The 18,820-nt window shown below is 39.6% G+C and overlaps 1 protein-coding gene across 6 annotated transcripts in view; it reads left to right on the top strand.

Annotated features, from left to right (window-relative positions):
- Positions 1 to 18,820, top strand: part of cnot2 (CCR4-NOT transcription complex, subunit 2) — a 131,472-nt gene that overhangs the window by 102,799 nt on the left and 9,853 nt on the right. For all 6 annotated transcript variants that reach the window (XM_080191206.1, XM_080191207.1, XM_080191211.1 and 3 more), the window contains 5 exons: positions 5,585 to 5,709; positions 9,063 to 9,183; positions 9,285 to 9,441; positions 13,138 to 13,199; positions 13,295 to 13,344. In XM_080191206.1, coding sequence (XP_080047332.1) covers positions 5,585 to 5,709; positions 9,063 to 9,183; positions 9,285 to 9,441; positions 13,138 to 13,199; positions 13,295 to 13,344 — 515 coding nt within the window. The remainder of the gene's footprint in view (positions 1 to 5,584; positions 5,710 to 9,062; positions 9,184 to 9,284; positions 9,442 to 13,137; positions 13,200 to 13,294; positions 13,345 to 18,820) is intronic.

Raw genomic sequence — 18,820 nt, 5'->3', positions numbered from 1 at the left:
TTAAAGCACATTCAAAAAGTGGTGTTTTTTTACCATGTTCTGATGCTGATTTGACACGGAAGTAAAGCATCCACGAGTTGATAAGAGTTCTGAAGCAGTTTCTTAAAAGTAACTGCATCAGGCCAAACAATTGAAAATCAAAATTTTCAGAACATGTAGAGCACAATATTTAATATTTTTATTCTTATACTGTCAACTGTTGATGAGAATGGTTAAGCTAACATTGTGATTATTTTGTATTGTTTTATGTTTAATCATTTACATCCTTTATGAATATGCATATGGCTGATGTTCATGACAATGTCCTACATCTGCCTGATGCTTTAGAGACAGTTACTTTTCCCTGAAAATTTTGAAAGCTTTTAAATAGAAATTTAGAAGAGAAGTTGATGTATTTTCATCATCACAGAAGCTTTTCTATACTTGATCTCTGTTGAAATGAACATGGCATTTCCTATCATATTGTGTTTGGTGTTACTCCAACAGCTTTACATTTTTTAAAATATACCAAATTCAGTGCTATATTACAAGGAACATAAACTCTTGTGAGTATGTTTCTCCTTTAATATAATTGTGACATTGCTTTAGCTGTTACCACAGCTAAAAAGACATTTTGATCATTGATTTGAATCTGCTGAGTTGCGTTCAAATGTTAAATTATTAGTCACAAGTAAGGCTTATATTAACACTGCAATGAAGTTACTGTGAAATTCCCCTGGACGCCACACTCCGGCGCCTGTTTGGGTCAATGCACCAAACCAGCATGTCTTTCGGACTGTGGGAGGAAACGGAAGCACCCGGAGGAAACCCACGCAGATACGGGGAGAACGTTCAAACTCCACACAGACAGTGACCTGAGCCGTGAATCGGACTGGGTCCCTGACGCTGTGAGGCAGATACTGTGCTACCCGCGTGTCCCAAATGTTCCTTTGTAGGAATTATTAATATATATCACGACTCAGGCTTTCATTTGCACTTTGTGACATTTTCAAAATGCTACTTGGATATCGTTGGATCAGGAAGGAGGGACTTTATATGTGGCGTACTCATTTGTTGAAGATGAGATGCAGTGACTTGAAAGTCCTAAATAAATTCACATAGGGTACTTGGGTTGAGGGATGAAGAAAACTGGAGTTGGCAGGAGTTGAGAGAAGAGGCTTTGCTATTGACAGTTCTGTTTCCCTTCAACTTATTTTGTAGAATACCTTGAGAAAGAGATTTTCAGGATGAAATATCCAACACCTATTCGTGGGTGTTGACCTTTTTATTATCTCGCTTATTTGACAAACTTTTTTTTAACTTAAACCACTTCTCATTTATAGCACATCCAATTTTTTAAAAAAATGAATTTATGTCATGAAAATCAAGCTTGCTGAAGTTTGATTTTGCATTAAATTTCATGCATAGATATAATATATTTTAATTAAATTTTGAAAACTGATTATGGTACTAAAGATCAGTTTGTTATTTACCTAACAGAAAATCAAAATATTGCTAATGCTGGAAATTCAAAATGAAGACTGAAAATCATGGAAATAATCAGCAAGTCGAGCAGCATTTGCGGAGAGAGAAACAGATCTAACATTTTAGACGTCCTGATGAAAGGATCTAAATGTTAACTCTGTTTTTCTCTCCACAGGTACTGTCTGAGCTGCTGAATATTTCCAGTATTTTCTGTTTTTATTTATGGCTGTATCTGTTATTTTTTGATACTGTCCTCACAATAGCTTGTCAAGTTTCATAAAGTAAACAATTAATTTATGATGTGCGTGCTATGTGCTATGTTGTATTCTTCCTTCTGTTGGCGCAAGTAATACTCTTATCTTGCTTGAACAAACAATTTATTAATCTTGCATGTATTAAACTTTTAATGTTAATTAATGGCCATCAACATAATGCAATCCATTAAGGCAACATTTCAGTTCATAATGTTCTGAAATTTTCTATGACATAGCAGTGCAACAAACCATTGTAAACTACAGAAAATAGAAAACTCAGCCAACCATTAATTCTCCAAACTTCAGTTACTTTTCAGCTACACACTCCAATAATAAATCTTGCTTTGCAATTGTACAATTTTTGGTAACAAAACTTGCTGATGTGGGAGGATTCTTAGTTTTTCCAAAATTATTTTTCTGATGGCTTGAATACCCAACAAACTTTCTCCCCCTCGCAATTAATCATTTCGAGAAATATATAAAGAGCTGTGTTCTGAATAATGTTTGCTATAATTTTGAATTCCAACTTACTGTACCTGTTGCATTTTTTTGTACATTTCATTATGTTTAAGCTACTTGATAACAATGCCATAGATGCTTCATTCAATAAGTTTTACACCTAGGCAAGGGTAGCATTATTGAATTGAGAATATGGACAATAGCAATTCTTTTGCTGCAATAATTGAAGATTAATCTGAGCTCAGCAGTGGAAAACTTTAATGCATTTAAATGTTATCTAGCTTTATATAAAATATGTCAAATGCTGTTGCACTTCTCACTGAAGATAGCTCCTGGGTTTAAACCTACCAAAGGTTTATACTATGGTTGCTGATTATAATCTGCACTCACTGGTAGGTAGAAGATCTAATTTTCTAAATATTTCAGCAAGTAGTCCTGCTGCATCAGGTACGTAGTGGCATTCTGATAAATAGAATTCGGGTAGAGTGCCTTCTTGAGTTAAACCAAGAGTTTGTATGTTAAATTAGAGTAAGTCACCTATACTTGCAATTGTTTTTCGAGACAAAAAGAAACAATTTTTAGATATGAAATAAGGTGTTGCATTCTTTTTTTGAACAGATGGTTGTCATTTCAAACCTGATTTAAAACTACACATGGTTGCTAAAAAGGATTATGTTGCTGAGGTTTTTCCTGTTGCTGGATTAGATTAGGACCAGAAGGTCAAGTGTAGTATTGACATGCTGTGCTTGGTTGAAGTCAGTAGGTTACAATTTTGCTTCATTTGAAGCAATTTTTAAAAGTGGCATCTCGGCCTTTTCGCTAAGATGCAAATGAGATCAAGCCTTAGAGGAGGAACTGTGCCTGCTCCAATTAGCTTGGATCATGTAGATCAAGCCCAAGACAGGAGGTGAGAGCCCTGTCTTATCGGCTTGGATCGGAAATGTCTCAACTTGTTGAGACTCTGAATTGGACTTGATTTGATTGAATTGGAATAAAAACAAAAAAAACCTGCATTTCTTAAAAAAAAAATTGTGTCAGATACAGTCTCTGTTGGATAAAGTAAATCTAATTTAGCCAAAAGATTACTTTGTAGTTCTTGTGGAGAATACTGATGATTAGCAGTTACTATGAATTGTGTTTTATAATGGGAGGACTGATTATCATTAATTTGAGGTGATGCTTAGGGACTAAACATAACTTCACTGTTTGGATTTTTCCACAATACTTGGATAGTTTCATTATATCAGGAGTTGCATTTTATTCACTCACGTAGCATGTGAATTTGAATGAAGAATTTTGCACTCGATGTCATTAAATTCTAAAGTATGTTGAAAAGTGCTCTTCACGTTTCTGGCACATGATATTAAAAGAACAGAAATGTTGGGCTTTGTGTATTATGTTCACCACCTTAAATTTCAGTTCCTGTATTTGTTTTTTGAAGAATTTGGCCAAATGCTTAATTTTAATGGGTGAAACACTTCTCTAAATTTAAATACAAGACGCAACATCTCGCATGCACTTTCAGCTCCTGTCACACTTCAGTGGATGCTCCACCTCACTGCAATTATCACTGGGGTGGCATGGTGGCAACAGTGGTTAGCACTGCTGCATCACAGTGCCAGGGACTCAGGTTTGATTCTTGGCTTGGGTCGCTGTCTGTGTGGAGTTTGCACATTCTCCCTGTGTCTGCATGGGTTTCCTCCAGGTGCTCCAGTTTCTTCCCAAAGTCCAAAGACGTGCAGATTAGGTGGATTGGCCATGCTAAATTGCCCCTTAGTGTCAGGGGCTACGGTAAATGCATGGTGTTATCGGGATAGGGCCTGGGTGGGATTGTTGGTGCAGACTCGATGGGCCTATGGCCTCCTGCAGTGCACGATTCTATGATTAGTGAGGGAATACTATGGTATGTACTGAACTGATTGTTAGGATTGGTAGGTGCTAAGATTTGATAACAAGTTTTGTCTATTGTAACATAATATTGTAATTTAAATGAAAGAGAGATAGTTATTAAATGATAAAGTATGTGGTCATGTGTTTGTAACACAAGGGGACATGGTTGAAGATGGACTAATAAATGGATTATCAATAGTTTTCCTGCAATTGTAGCAGCTTAATTTAGCTTTTAGTGCAAGCTGTAGCTCACATTAACAAGTTCCAATCAGAGTAAAGGTGCCAGAAAAAGTCTTTTGATTGAAGAGAATCGTGAAGGCATCTTTTTCAGGGAGAAGCAATTTGAATTGGAACATGTAAACATTGTTTCCATTTTACAGTTTTGTTTAAATTACTAGCAAAAACTCCAGCTAAGCTAACTTTAAATCAGTTTTACATGGATGGGAACATTATACCAAAAGGGAAACTATTGACCTTTCAAAGCCATAAAAGTCTGACTAAGTCGTTAAAGAGTTTTATTATGGTTTGAAACACACTGGCTGCTTTCATCCTCTAGAGCATTGATCGGTAATCTTTTTCTCCCCAAATTGTTTTGCATCAGGAACAAAGTGTGACCTCTGATGTGTGACGGATATGTGGTAGATACAGTGCTTTTATTTATGAGTGGATCTCCCATGGTACATTTAGGTTGTCTCTGGCAGCCTTACTCTGGACTATTGGAGCTGCCTTGAAGATTATCATATATCTGCTTCAAAACTACAACTTCACAAGATTATAGGTGATTCTTAACAATGAACCAGGATTTTTAAGTGTTTCGTTGTGATATTTAAACATGAATCAATGACTGTTGGTGACGGAAAATTGCAAGGCTTTTGAGACTGATGATTAGAGTATGGAAGTTGCGCAGCAGTAGAGTCCTGACATAAATTGGCTTTTGTACATTCCCTGGTTAGTTGCTTAAATCTAAAATTAGTTTAAACTTTCCTTTTATGTCAAAATTTTAAATTGCTGGTGTTGCTGTTTATTTGGTGTTTGGCTGTAAAGTGATTCAATGAATCAACGTGATAATCCATTTTAATCTAACTGAATGGATATTGTTGAGTAGCCAAAAAGTCAGATTTCTTGCAGTCACCCTTTTAAAGGCTGTCCATTTTTCTTTCATTGGCATGGGGCCAGCTTGTCAAATTCCTGCAGGCATAGACCAGTCTTTTGCACTGATGACTTCACATCAGTGCTAGAACCAATGTAGCAGCTGGGTAGGTTGAGTTTGCTTGAGATAAGTCCCTTGCTCAAGGGGATTTCGCATATTGAAATGTTTTGGCAGTGAGGGGATTTGAATCAGGAACTCCCTGGTTTATTGAAAACTAAGATTTAAAAACCGAATCGAATCAGGTGATTCGAACAATGGTGTAAAAAAAGTTGTCACGATTAACAATAGGAAACAACATATTCAGTACATGTTACAAGGGTATTCTAATCATATTTGAAGCTAACATGGCTTTGTTTGCGTGATGTAGTTGGGATGGTGACAAAGCCAGCAAATGAACAGTCCCAGGACTTCTCAATCCATAATGAAGATTTCCCTGCACTTCCTGGCTCCAACTATAAGGATCCAACTTCAAGTAATGATGACAGCAAATCTGTAAGTGTCTATAAAACATGTTAACACTAATGATCTGTTTAGAAATTGGAAAAACGGTATCCTGTTTAATAATTACCACTTACTTTCAACGTTGTAAAGAAAGGCATGAAGAATAAACTATTCAGTCTTTTAAAATGTTGAATTGCAAGAATACATACTTTTAGAATGCAAATAATTTGTACATTCAGGTCCTCTGTCAATTTTATAGGAGACAAGTTTATTTCAGCAATGTATAAAATTGCCAGTTGAAGATTTGTCTTCTGGAAAAGAACAAATAAAAAGTTAGGAGAGCAAACAGCGGATGCCGAAGAACGTGCTGCTTTCTTGCAGTCGCTTGTGAATTATTCTGACCACAAAAATAATGTACAACCATGTAGAGTTTACAGCACATGTTTGGCCCTACTGGTATGTGACAGTGTTTAGGCTCCACAAGAGCCTCTTCCAACTCTACCTCATCTCATTGTATCAACATATACTACTTCTTCCATTCTCCCTCATTTGTTTATCTACCTTCTTCAATTTTCTTTTCTTTCTGAATGATAAAGCAATTACAATTCAATTTTGAGGTTAGTGTCAGCTGACTTTGAGTGGTCGTGATGGCACCAGGAATAGACATCTCAGAGAAGAAGTTCAGTACATGGACGATGATGGGACTTGGATGACCATAGACACAATTTGAGCTATTCCTCTGTGGAATAAGCCCAAAGAAATCCCTCATGTCACTTGGGAGTAGCTGAGCATCAACCACACTAGCAGCCCAGAATGAATGCTGATGCTGTCCCTATAAATTCAAAGATACTGACCAGCAGGGAAACACCCCTGATGCAGTCTCTCAAGAATGTCTCAAAACAGACAGACTTCTCAAGCCTTTGCACACAAGAGAAAATGGACAGCACCCTGATGGCAGCAAATATGGCAAAGTAGGAGAAGTCAATGGGATTTACCCAGAATTTCAGAAGAACCTCAGATCACAAGGAAGGAATTGGCTAGCAAATATGCTTGCCAGCTTCCATAGTACAGACACTATTCCAAACATCTGGCCCCAATCCAAATGGTGGTCATTGCCAGTCCTCTCAACGACTATCTTATTGTTCCGCTTTCAATAATATTTAAGGTCCCTGAATGCTTCCTGGAAGTGGTGATACCTCCCTCCACCTCTTCCACCTGCAGTTGGCAGGTTTTTGGTTCATGCAGGTCCTGAACTGCCCTCGGACGTTGAGGCCGATTTCTAGAAAGACTTGAGGACAGGAACCTCCTTTATTGACTATTCCTGTGCCCCTGACAGTGGTCCACAAGCTTGCTGCTGGAACTCTCAAATGATTTGCTGTATGAAAACCCTACAGCTAATCAATTCTATGATCAGAAATCAACAGTTCTTGCATGTGCTTTCATCAACATGTATACCAGTAACCTTTCTCCCACAAAGTCACAGCTCTTTGCACATGTTGAAGACATGACTCTGGCTTTCCAGTCTAAAGAACTTTAAGATATTGAGAAATCACTTGCTGAAGGCCTATGTTCGCTGGAAACCTGTTTCAGAAAATGGAGACTTTGACCAAAGACTTCCAGGATTGCTGCTTCAGCATTCCACCTGAGCAACTTGAAGATCAGGGAAGAACTTCATATATATTTCTGTGGCTGACTACTCAGCCATGACTAAACAGCAAAATACCTGGACATCACTCTTGACTGTACATTGATCTTCCAGCAATATCTCCAGAACGCCGGAGCCAAGCTAAAGAGAGTGAATTTCATATCGAAACTGGCAGATAATACCTGGTGCAGCAGAGAAACACTGTCCACTGCTTCACTCATCTTGGGTCTGCCCGACACCAGAGTACTACTGCTAAACCTGGCTCAGGAGCTACCGTACAAGCATGCTAAATATCCAGCTCCAGGAAAGATGAGGATTATTTCTGCAATGTTGAGAATAACACAGCTTTCTCTGCTAGCACACCTTGAACTGGAATTCACAGGGAAAACATCATCTTCAAAGAACACCACTGGATGGCAACTAACGAAGCAGTCCCAGAAAAACCCATACACGTCTGAATTCTTGCAGCTCCTACTGGAATGCACTCCCAACTCTACAAACTGACAACAATCCTGCCCCTCAAGCATACCTTCTGGTTTGTTACAAACATCACCAACCACAACCTGATAGTTAGCCTTAGTGTTGTAGTCTTCCCCTAAAATGCTATTCACCTCAACCACATGGCAGCGAGCACCACATTCTCACCACTCTCTTGAGTAAAGAAGTTTCTCTGGAATTCCTCCTTGGATTTAGTAACTATCTAATATTTATGGCCCTAGTTTTAGACACCAATAGTGAAGAATAGAATTTTTTTATCTACATCTACCTGTGGAACATTTAGGAAAGTTAACAAGGGAGAATGTATTTCAAGGCAATTAACATTGATCAATACCATCATGGTAAACTCAAAAACAAAGTGGTAGAATGCATCAACATTGCCTAAATTGCTTTATACTACATTAAAACGTACCTGTGAGTGCCTTATTACCCCAACTTGTACGACTTGCACTGACTCATAATGAAACAGTTCATGGCTGCTTGCAGCAAGACTTAGCATCCAGACTTGGGCTGATCAGTAGCAAGTGACATGGCTGACAAGCTTCAAGCAAAGAGAGCTTCCGTCAACCCCCTTTTGATGTTTAATGGCAATACCATTTCTGAATCTTCCACTGGTGGTTCTCATTGACCACAAACTCGACAGGACTGGCTACATAAGTGCTGTGGCTACAGTAACAAGTCAGAAACAGGGTATTCTGCAACCCATCCATCACATTCAACATTATTTCTTCTGCCAGCAGCATACGATGGCTGCAGCGTGTGCTATTTGCAGGATGTGCCACAGCAACATGCCATGGTTTCTTCAACACACCTCCCAAACCTGCACTTCCTGTCTTTGTCCTTTTCGGTGACACCATGCACACTTGAACAGTCACCTCCAAGTTACACACCATCCAGATTTGGGCACATACTGTTGTTGCTTCAGTTGCTGGCTCAGAATACTAGGACTTCCTATCTAATGCACTGTATGGGAGTACCCTCACCATGCAGACTGGTTCAAGAAGGTGGCTCACCACCACATAAGGAAATTTAGGGTGGGCATTAAGTGCTGGTGTCGCTAATAATCTTTTAAAAATCAGTGCCCCTTCCTTTGGAGAGTTCATTATAAAATTAAGAACTATTTGATATCAAGAAACACATATTTTATAGTTTGGATTGGGATACAATATCTTGGATAAAAATGTAACATATTACTTCAAAATTGCAGTTTTTCCTTAGTGTGGCTTATTCACTGCAGTTTATTTATATATTCCAATTACAGAACCTGAATACACCAGGAAAAAATGTATCTAATACAGACGGGCCCAAATTTCCTGGCGATAAGAGCTCAACAACGCAAAACAACAATCTGCAGAAAAAAGGGATCCAAGTGTTATCTGACGGTGGGTGGTTCTGTTTGTCATTAAAATTCTAACTTATTTGGAAATATTTAAAAATAACATACATTGGAAGATCACTTGTTAGTGTTTCTTTTGTTATTCAGGGCGAGTCACTAATATTCCTACAGGAATGGTAACAGATCAGTTTGGAATGATTGGACTTCTAACGTTCATTCGAGCAGCAGAGACAGATCCCGGCATGGTACATCTCGCATTAGGCAGTGACTTAACAACACTAGGCCTCAACCTAAACTCTCCAGAGTAAGCAGCATTCCTAAATTTATAGCTAATCTATCATTCTGATGCTAAGATGAGTTGCACAATGTGGAAAGAGCTCTGTGTATAATTTTTGTTATATTTTTGTTTAAGTATTTAGTAATAAAACGTGTTGAAGTGCAGTGTTAGATGCAACTATTCCGTTGAAAGAAGTTTGTAATGTTCCAACTTGTATATAAATTGATGCTGGTTAAAAAATATTGTAGAATAGAAGAATGCAAAAGTGTACTCTATTTGGAATAGAAAGCTAGTCTTAGTCATGGTGACCATAAATTACAGGATTGTCAGAAAACCAACTGGTTCATTACTGCTCTTTAGGGAAGGAAATCTGCTATTCTTCCTTGGTCTGGCCCGCATGTGATTCCAGACCTATAGAAAATTGGTTGACTTAACTGCTCCCTGAAATGGTCTGGCATGCCAACTGCTGCAGAGAAGTCAAATAAGCATAAAATTGGACAAGCAACTGCAGCATTGACTAAGTCACACCCTGCCCAGTTGATACTGCAAACCTCCCCCTCACTAACTGGGCTGGGAGAGCACTCCACAGCCTGATGTTGTCATGCTCACTGAATCATGCTTTGCAGCCATCTCTGTCCCACTGGCAGGACATAACCTATTAGAGGTGATGACACAATCTTGGGCCTGGGAGTACTCAACATTGACTATTGATCCCATGAAGTGTCATGACTTTAGATCAAACATGGATAAAGAAATCTCTTGCCGGCTACAAACTATTGCATCCTCAGCTGATGAAATGGGCGTTTCTATGTTGAACACCATTTGGAAGAAACATTAACAGTATGTAGGATGTAGAATGTGTCCTGATGGAGGACTTTAATTTCCATTACCAAGATGGCTCAGTAGCACCACTGCTTACTGAACTGGCTGAGTTCTGAAGGACCTTCTCTGTATCATGAGGTCAGAAGTGGGGAGTTATGGATTAAAATCTTAAAACTTTTTATTCTGTATTGGTAGGATCAGTAAGTTTGCCGATGACACAAAGATTGGCCGGGTGGTTAACAGTTTAGTTGAGTGTCTTGGGTTACAGGAAGATATAGATGAGATTGTCAAATGAGCATTTAAGTGGCAGATAGAATTTAACCCTGAAAAGTGTGAGGTGATACACTTTGGAAGGAGTAATTTGACAAAGATGTATACAATGAAAGGTCTGACTCTAGGAAGTTCTGAAGAACAAAGGGACCTTGGCTTGATTGTCCATTCATCTCTGAAGGCGGAAAGACAGGTTATAAGAACATAAGAATAGGAGCAGGAGTAGGCCATCTAGCTCTTCAAGCCTGCCCCGCCATTCAATAAGATCATGGCTGATCTGAAGTGGCTCAGTTCCACTTTCCCGCTTCCTCCCCATAACCCTTAATTCCCTTGCCTACCAAAAACCTATCTACTCGTGACTTAAACATATTTAGTGAGGCAGCCTCCACCACTTCAACGGGCAGAGGATTCCAGAGATTCATCACCCTTTTGAGTGAAGAAGTTCCTCCTCAACTCCGTTCTAAACTGTCCCCCCCGATCTTGAGGCTGTGCCCTCTAGTCCTGCTGTCCTTTCTGAGCGGGAAGAATTTCTCTACCTCTACCCTATCCATCCCCTTCATTATCTTATTCGTCTCTATAAGATCCCTCCCTCATCCTTCTAAACTCCAACGAGTACAGACCCAGTCTATTTAGTCTCTCTTCATAGCCCAATCCCCTCATCTCCGGTATCAGCCTAGTGAACCTCCTCTGCACTCCCTCCAAGGCCAAAATATCCTTGCGCATGCGGCAACCAAAGCTGCACAGAGCACTCCAGCTGCGGCCTCACCAGTGCCCTGTACAGTTGCAGCAAGACCTCCCTGCTTTTATATTCTATCCCCCTAGCTATAAAGGCCAGCATCCCATTCGCCTTCTTGATCACCTGCTGCACCTGTAGACTGGGTTTTTGCGACTCATGCACAAGGACCCCCAGGTCCCTCTGCACCCTAGCATGCTGCAGCTTTTTGCCCTTTAAGTAGTAATCCCTCCTACTATTATTCTTGACAAAAGTGGATAACCTCACACTTGCTAACATTGTACTCCATCTGCCATTATGGACATTATGTCCATTTTATGTCCATTATGGACATTAAAGTCCTCCACCAGGACACATTCTGCATCCTACATACTGTTAATGTTTCTTCCAAATGGTGTTCAACATAGGTTAATAGGGTGGTAAAAAAGGCATATGGCACACTCACCTTGACCAATCAGGGTATAGATTACAAAAGCAGGGAGGTCATGATGAAGTTGTATAGAACTTTGGTGAGGCCACAGTTGGAATAATGTGTGCAGTTCTGGTCACAGACTATAAGAAGGATGTGAATGCACTGGAGGGAGTGCAAAGGAGATTCACCAAGATATTGCCTGGGATGGAACATTTACGATACAAACAGAGGTTGGATAGGCTTGGGTTGTTTTCTGTGGTGGGGATGATGTGGAGATGCCGGTGTTGGACTGGCGTAAACACAGTAAGAAGTCTCACAACACCAGGTTAAGGTCCAACCAGTTTATTTGATAGTAAACCTGAAAGCTTGTGGGTTTACTATCAGATGAATTGGTTGGACTTTAACCTGGTGTTGTGCGACTTCTTACTGTGTTTTCTGTGGAGCAGAGAAGACTGAGGGGTGACCTGATTGAAGTGCTCAAGATTGAGGGGCTTGAACATAGTGGATTGGGAGCAGCTGTTCCCCTTAGTTGATCGGGGGGATTTGAGGAAAAACGTTTTTACCCAGAGAATGGTGACGTTCTGGAGTGCACTGTCTGGGAGGGTGGTGAAGGTGGGATGCCTCACATCCTTTAAAAAGTACGTGGATGAGTACTTGCCCTGTCATAACATTTAAGCCTATGGGCCGAGTACTGGCAAGTGGGATTAAATGGGCAGGTCAGGGTCTTTCATGCATTGGTGCAGACTCAATGGGCCGAAGGGCCACATCTGCACTGTAGTATTCTGTGATTTAAACTGCACAAATCTAATTCTTGCAGTTTAATATACCTTCTGAACTGTGGCACTGAAGTATGGCTTTGTAACTTCTCCTTGGATAATCTGAATTATACACAAAGATTAGACATTGCAAAACAGTTGATTGGAGTTGCAGATTATGCTATTAGCTTGTCTTTGAATTACTTTTGATTGTAGGTTTATCATCTGTGTATTCTCTTTATTTTTGCTGTTTTGCAAGGTTGATTGGCTAAAGGATTTCATCGTATTTAACCATATTATTTGTTAATTTTTTTGCTGTAATGGGCACTCAATGTTATAACAAATGGGTTCTCTTTTTGCTAAAAACATTGTTCTGGTTCAAGCCTGTAAGCTTTCTTGTGTCAGATTTGTCCATGCTGCCGGGGGGGGGTGGTGGGGGAAATTATATACATTATTAATACAGTTCTGACCATGGATGTTGTAGAGTGTTGTTTCAGCATTAGATTCTTACTTTGCTGGTTGGCAGCTGGGAGAAGCACTACCAGTTATTGATAAATAATTAGAATTTCTGATTCTTGATCAAGAAAATCTTATTTTAGAATTTAACAGAATTGAAAGAAATGTTGAAATAACTTGCTGTAACATGGACACATTGGGTCACAGCTGGTGACTAGCATTTGGCTGTTTTGTTTGATCAGGAATCTGTATGATTAATTGTCAGTATTTTACAGAAATCTCTATCCCAAATTTGCATCTCCTTGGGCTTCAGCACCCTGCCGACCTCAAGATATTGGTGAGAATGGCTATTTTATCATTACTGTAAAACACAGTGTGTCTTTAAAAGTTGTGTAACTTTTGAATAACTGAAACAATCATCTTCTTTCACAGATTTTCATGTTCCATCGGAGTATCTAACAAACATACACATTAGGGACAAGGTGAGTGTAGATGTTAAGATGAGAACAAATGATTTTAAATGTATATAAGGCAATATATTGTGTGCGCGCGTGTCTCAGAAATCTGACGCACTAAAGTTGTTTAAGTGACAAGTTTTGTGTGTCTGAATTTATTTGAAACAGTTATTTGTCAATCTGCGATATGGATGTTATTGCCAAATGCTGTCATTGGCTGGCTTGGTAAGTGGATGCGCAATGTGCAACTGAGTCATGCAAGCATTCTCTTTATTCAGTCCCCAGTGTGTGCTGTGTTAGCTAATCACAGTTAGGGACAATAGGAATGGATGTCAGTGCTTGGGTTAGGTAGGAATAGGAAAAATTAGGCAGTGCCCTACCCCATTTAAGAAAGTATACATGGACAAATGTTGTGTGAGAGTATTATTAGGTTTGGTTGTGATGTACCTCAACCTGCTATCTGATTATGGCAAGGTATATCCCAGGGCACCGAGCAAATTCAGGTGTGAGTTTGATCCTCAGGGGTGTGACTGTGAACTTGCAGAGGCAATACTGCTGCTGTTTCGTTTAGCCTCTGCTCAGGATGTGTGAGTGGCATTGGCAAAGTGGCATTTATTGTCCATTGTACATTTGCCAGAGAGATGGTTTAGTGTCTTGTACCACTGCAGTACCTCTAGTGTGGGGTACTGTAGCAACGATGAGCAAGCAGTTGACCCAGTGATGATGAACTAATGAAAATTTGCCAAATCTTCTGTCAGATTGCCACTTTGCTGCAATGAGGAGATATTATTTATTCTGCGGATAGTGAACCTGTAGAATTCTCTATTATAAGGTTGTGTCAAGACCAAGTCAAAATGTATTTGAGGAAGAAATAGCAGGGTTTCTAGATACCAAAGGTATCGGGGGATATTAGGGGAGAACGGAAATATGGCGTTGAGATAGAGGATCAGCTATGATCACATTGAATAGCAGAGCAGACGCAATGGGCTGAATGACCCTACTCCTATTTTTTCTATTTCTGTTTAACACAGCACTGGAGGCCCACTTTTCTGGCCTGGACTTCATAACCGGGCCTCTTCAGAAATGCAGTTTACCTCTTCTGGAAGTCCTCCTTAATAGGACAAGATTGTCAGGAGAAGCCATGCTGTGCCCATTTTTATGGCACCAGCTGCAGTATTTTGCTAAGTCATCAGTCGCTAACACACTGACAAGCTTTGGGAAATTTCAATTGCTTTTTACTGTGTTAATGAATAAGTGAATGGGTGGCAAGGTGGTGAGGTGCCAGCTTGGCAGGGTGAGTAAGGTGCCAACTGGGCAGGATAGCGAGGCTGGGCTAAGGGGAGTTGGCAAGGAGTCGGAAGGGTTTTGGGGCTGAGGGGAAAGTCAGAGGTAGGTCAGGCTGCGGGATGTTGAGTTAAACCGTTGAGAGGGGGAATTTTCTGTCTATTAGTGCTTCAGCACATCTTTCATCTGGACCTTCTTGGTAGAATGGCAGTATAGGGATTTTGAAATGATGCTGCTCTCATGACGTAACTTCTACAAAGAAAGGATGCAAGCAGCTATGAAGCTTGGGGGTACTGCTGAAGAGCTGTAGTGCATCCTGAGTGATTGATACTGCAACCACAGAGTAGAGGGTACAGAGAGGAATGATTTAATGCAATGGTTAGTGAAGGCGAGGTCAGGATGATCCTGAAGTAGTGAGCAAAGGGTTAATACTAACTAGCAGAGTAGCCAATCAAGTGTTTTTTTTTAATTGTTGTGGCTGCAATAATTTGGGTGAGAGAAGGGATTCTGTCACACTCCTGAAGTGAAACTAGTCATTGAACATTCTGCTGTATAGTCTAAAATTTAAAATTGAAATGTGATGATTAGGATGCATTTGTGGGATAATGTTGTGAAGAATTGTTCCAGAGTTTGAAACAATAATGTAACCTGTCATGTTCTATCATCTTAACCCTGAGTATATACTAAAGTGGTATTTTTGCTAAAAGACTTAGATGTTTCTTTCGGTGGCAACGTTCTTTTGGCAGATAAATCCAAATTTGTTTTTTTGTTTTTGAATACCAAATTATTATATCAGAAGTGCTGAGAATTGGACTAATTTATGCATGGAATACCTTTGCTTTCAATTAGATGTAGTGCAATATTTAACTAGCAGTGATGATGAGTCTTGTATGCTTCATACGTTTGAGCATGTTGTGAACTGTAAACCCATAAGCATTGTAATAAATATTGGTCAAAGAATATTAGGTGAATCTTTTATTTTCTTACCTTAACCCCTTGACAAAGAACCAGCTGTGGATTTATTATCTAGAGTTTGAGATATCTAAAATTTAGCTTACTTTGAATCATCTTCTATTAACAATTGTAAATTGACCCTGCTTCTAAATTCACTCAGACAAACTGAAAAATTGTGAAGATTTTTATTAGCACAGTTATGATAAGCAAATCAACATTGTGTACAGGTCAAACATTAAAGAGTGTGCTCTGTAATGAGCATGTGTAATTTGTAACCCTGCTGGTACATAAACAGCTTTAAATTTATCACACCAACTCAGTGTCAACTGGATTATATATTTTGCACAGAATAACCTTATGCTCAATGCCCAAGATTGGCATGAAGTTAGTATGGTTAACTTATGTCGAGATTCCTTGATTAACTGAAACATTAAAAGCATTGAACAGCAACTATGTTTAAAGTCAAGTCAGTATATTTCTTCTCAACTCACAGCTTGTTCGCCTATATTAAGTTGACTAGAAGGCAAAAGTTAGTTGATAGTTTTGCTTCCTGATTACATCAGGGGATGTCAGAGTAACAAACCTCCATCCATGTATGTGATATCATTCACATGGATTATCTGACTATCATCTGTGTAGATCCAGTTTTGCACATCTGTTGTTTCTTCTGCACTAGAACTGGTTCAAATTTGTTTCGTTGTACTTAGGGAATCTGAACTCTTGTATACAAGTGACAGGTTTGTCTCTCTCTAGCTAAACTTCTTAAACCTCAAGTGTCACTTCTAACACCCTTGGAGCTTTTGCTTCATGAGCTATTCCTTTCTGGACCAATTGAACTTTCTCAATGTTCTTAATTCTTGGAATCTTTTATTTCCTCATAACCGTTTGTGTGGGACATATGAAAACCCAACTGCTTAGCCATTGGTCCTCCATTTACAACAATTGCTCTGCAGCTTGGCAATTAGCTCAACCATTTTCACTTCCTGTTCTCCTTTTCTTCTCCCTCCCCCCGCAACACCTTTGCTCTCTCCTATCCTGCTTTTTCCCCTGATACAGTTCCTGACTTTGCTTTCTCAAGGTCAAAGACATAAACATATCACGTGTGCAACTTGCATGCTCATGAAGTACTTTGTGTGTAATATTGAACACATCTGTCAGCTCTCTGTGTTGTGTTCACTCCTCCCCCCCCACTCCCCTAGACCCAAGCTTGTATTTGTCTCTGTTTTCTCATAATACCCTCTCTCGGCTTGAAACCTATCTTCTTCCTTGATGCCATTTCTACTAGATTACAATAGCAATTTATGTGGTGCCTTTAATGGTGGTTAAAATCCCATGGTGTTTCTTAAGTTTTGTTTGACAACATTTCTAAAGTTTATTTATTAATATCACAATTAGGCTTACACTGCAATGAAGTTACTGTGAAAATCCCCCTAGCTGCCACACTCTGGCACCTTTTCGGGTACACTGAGCGAGAATTTAACATGGCCAATCCATCTAACCAGCACATCTCTTGGACTGGGGGAGGAAACCAGATCACCCAGAGGAAACCCATGGAGGCATGGGAAGAATATACAAACGCCACACAGACAATGACACAAGCCGGGAATCGATCCCAGGTCCCTGGCGCTGTGGGCAGCAGTGCTAACCACTGTGCCATGGTCCATTTGGCACAGATGCTGTCAGACCTGCTGAGACTTTCCAGCATTTTCTGTTTTTGTTTCAGATTCCAGCATCTGCAGTATTTTGCCTTTGTATTAAAATTTGGTATAGACTCACGAAAGATGATATTGGAATAGATGACCAAAAACGTGGTTTAAAAAAATATCATTTAAGGAAGAACGAGAGACAGAGAGGTTTAGTAGGGGAGCTTCAGACCCTGCAACCTTCAAAGCTGAACGTGCAGTGACGGGGTGATTAAAATCAGGGATGCCCAAAAGACCAGAATTGGAGGGCTGGAGGAAATATGGAGGGTAAGGCCATGGAAGAATTTGAAAGCAAGGAATTTTAAAATTGAAACATTGCTTAACCAGGTTCCATGTCAGTGAGTACAAGGGTGGTTATTTAATGGAACTTTGAATTCTCAGTTTTTCAGTGACCTGAAGTTTGCGGAGGATAGAAAATGGGTGTATAGCACTGGAATAGTCAAATCTGGAGCTAACAAAAGCTGTGTCTTTTTCCAGTTAGACATCAGGAAAAATCCGTTATCATCCCCCACCACCATGTCACCTCTCCCTAATGATTTACATTGGTTTCTGAAGTTGTAAACCCTATATAAAATTTCTATTGAAATTTCCATGGTCTTTCCTATCTACGTAACCTCTTCAAATCCTATAAGCTCCCTTCAAGAAATGGATTCTTCCTACTCTGGCCTCTTATGCATCAACCTCTCCTTTGGCATTGTTCCCCACTATTGCTGACTGTTCCTATAGCCCTTTAGGCGTTAAGCTGTATATTCATTCTAAACCTTTCTGCCTGTCTATTTTCCTCTCCTCCTTTAAGATCCTCCATAAGATCCACCTCTTTGCCTGAGCTTTTAAGTACCTGGTCTGTTCCACCTTTCAGTTAGATCTTAGTTGATCTGTATCTTAAATCTATTTACCTGCCTTGGTTCAATATTTCTTACCAAACAAAAACAAAAAAAAATCTGTTTTGAAACATCGGTTGGGCTACCCTCTGTGTTTATTTTGGCAGGGGAGGGGAAAGAGTTCCAGGTTTCCACTACCGTTTATCTGAAAAAGTGTTGCCTGACATTCTCTGAACAGCTTAGTTCTAATTTTAAATTTATAATCCCTTGTTCTGGATTCCACCACCAGAGGAAAAAGCTATGTTATGAAATCCTTTAATTACCTTAAACATGTCAATTAGACCATCCTTTAATCACCTCTGTTTCAATCCATCTTTTGCAGCGTGCCCTGTTTTAATCTTGGTATCATTTTGGTGAGTCAGCACTGCTCATGCTCCAAGGCCAGTACATCCTTGCTGTGGTATGGTGCAGTGCCCAGAACCGAAATTGGATGTGATCTAGCCAGAGCTTTGTTCAATTATAGTGTAACTACCTCCATCCCCTATGACTGAGTTGAATACCAACATTCATTAGATTTTTAAATCTTTGCTTCTCCACAGTTGCTGGCTTCTCACTATTTAGAAAATGTTCTGATCTATCTATCTTGAGGACAAAGCAGATGACTTCACACTTCTCTGCATTGAATTACCATCTGCTACAGTTTTGCCCTCCCATTTAATCTATTAACAACTCTTGTAACTT

Source organism: Carcharhinus amblyrhynchos, chromosome 6 (genome assembly GCF_965287045.1).
Source record: "Carcharhinus amblyrhynchos chromosome 6, sCarAmb.v2.hapA, whole genome shotgun sequence".
Lineage (NCBI taxonomy): Eukaryota > Metazoa > Chordata > Chondrichthyes > Carcharhiniformes > Carcharhinidae > Carcharhinus > Carcharhinus amblyrhynchos.
Note: the sequence above shows the minus strand (reverse complement) of the source record. Positions and strands in the feature narration are given on the sequence as shown.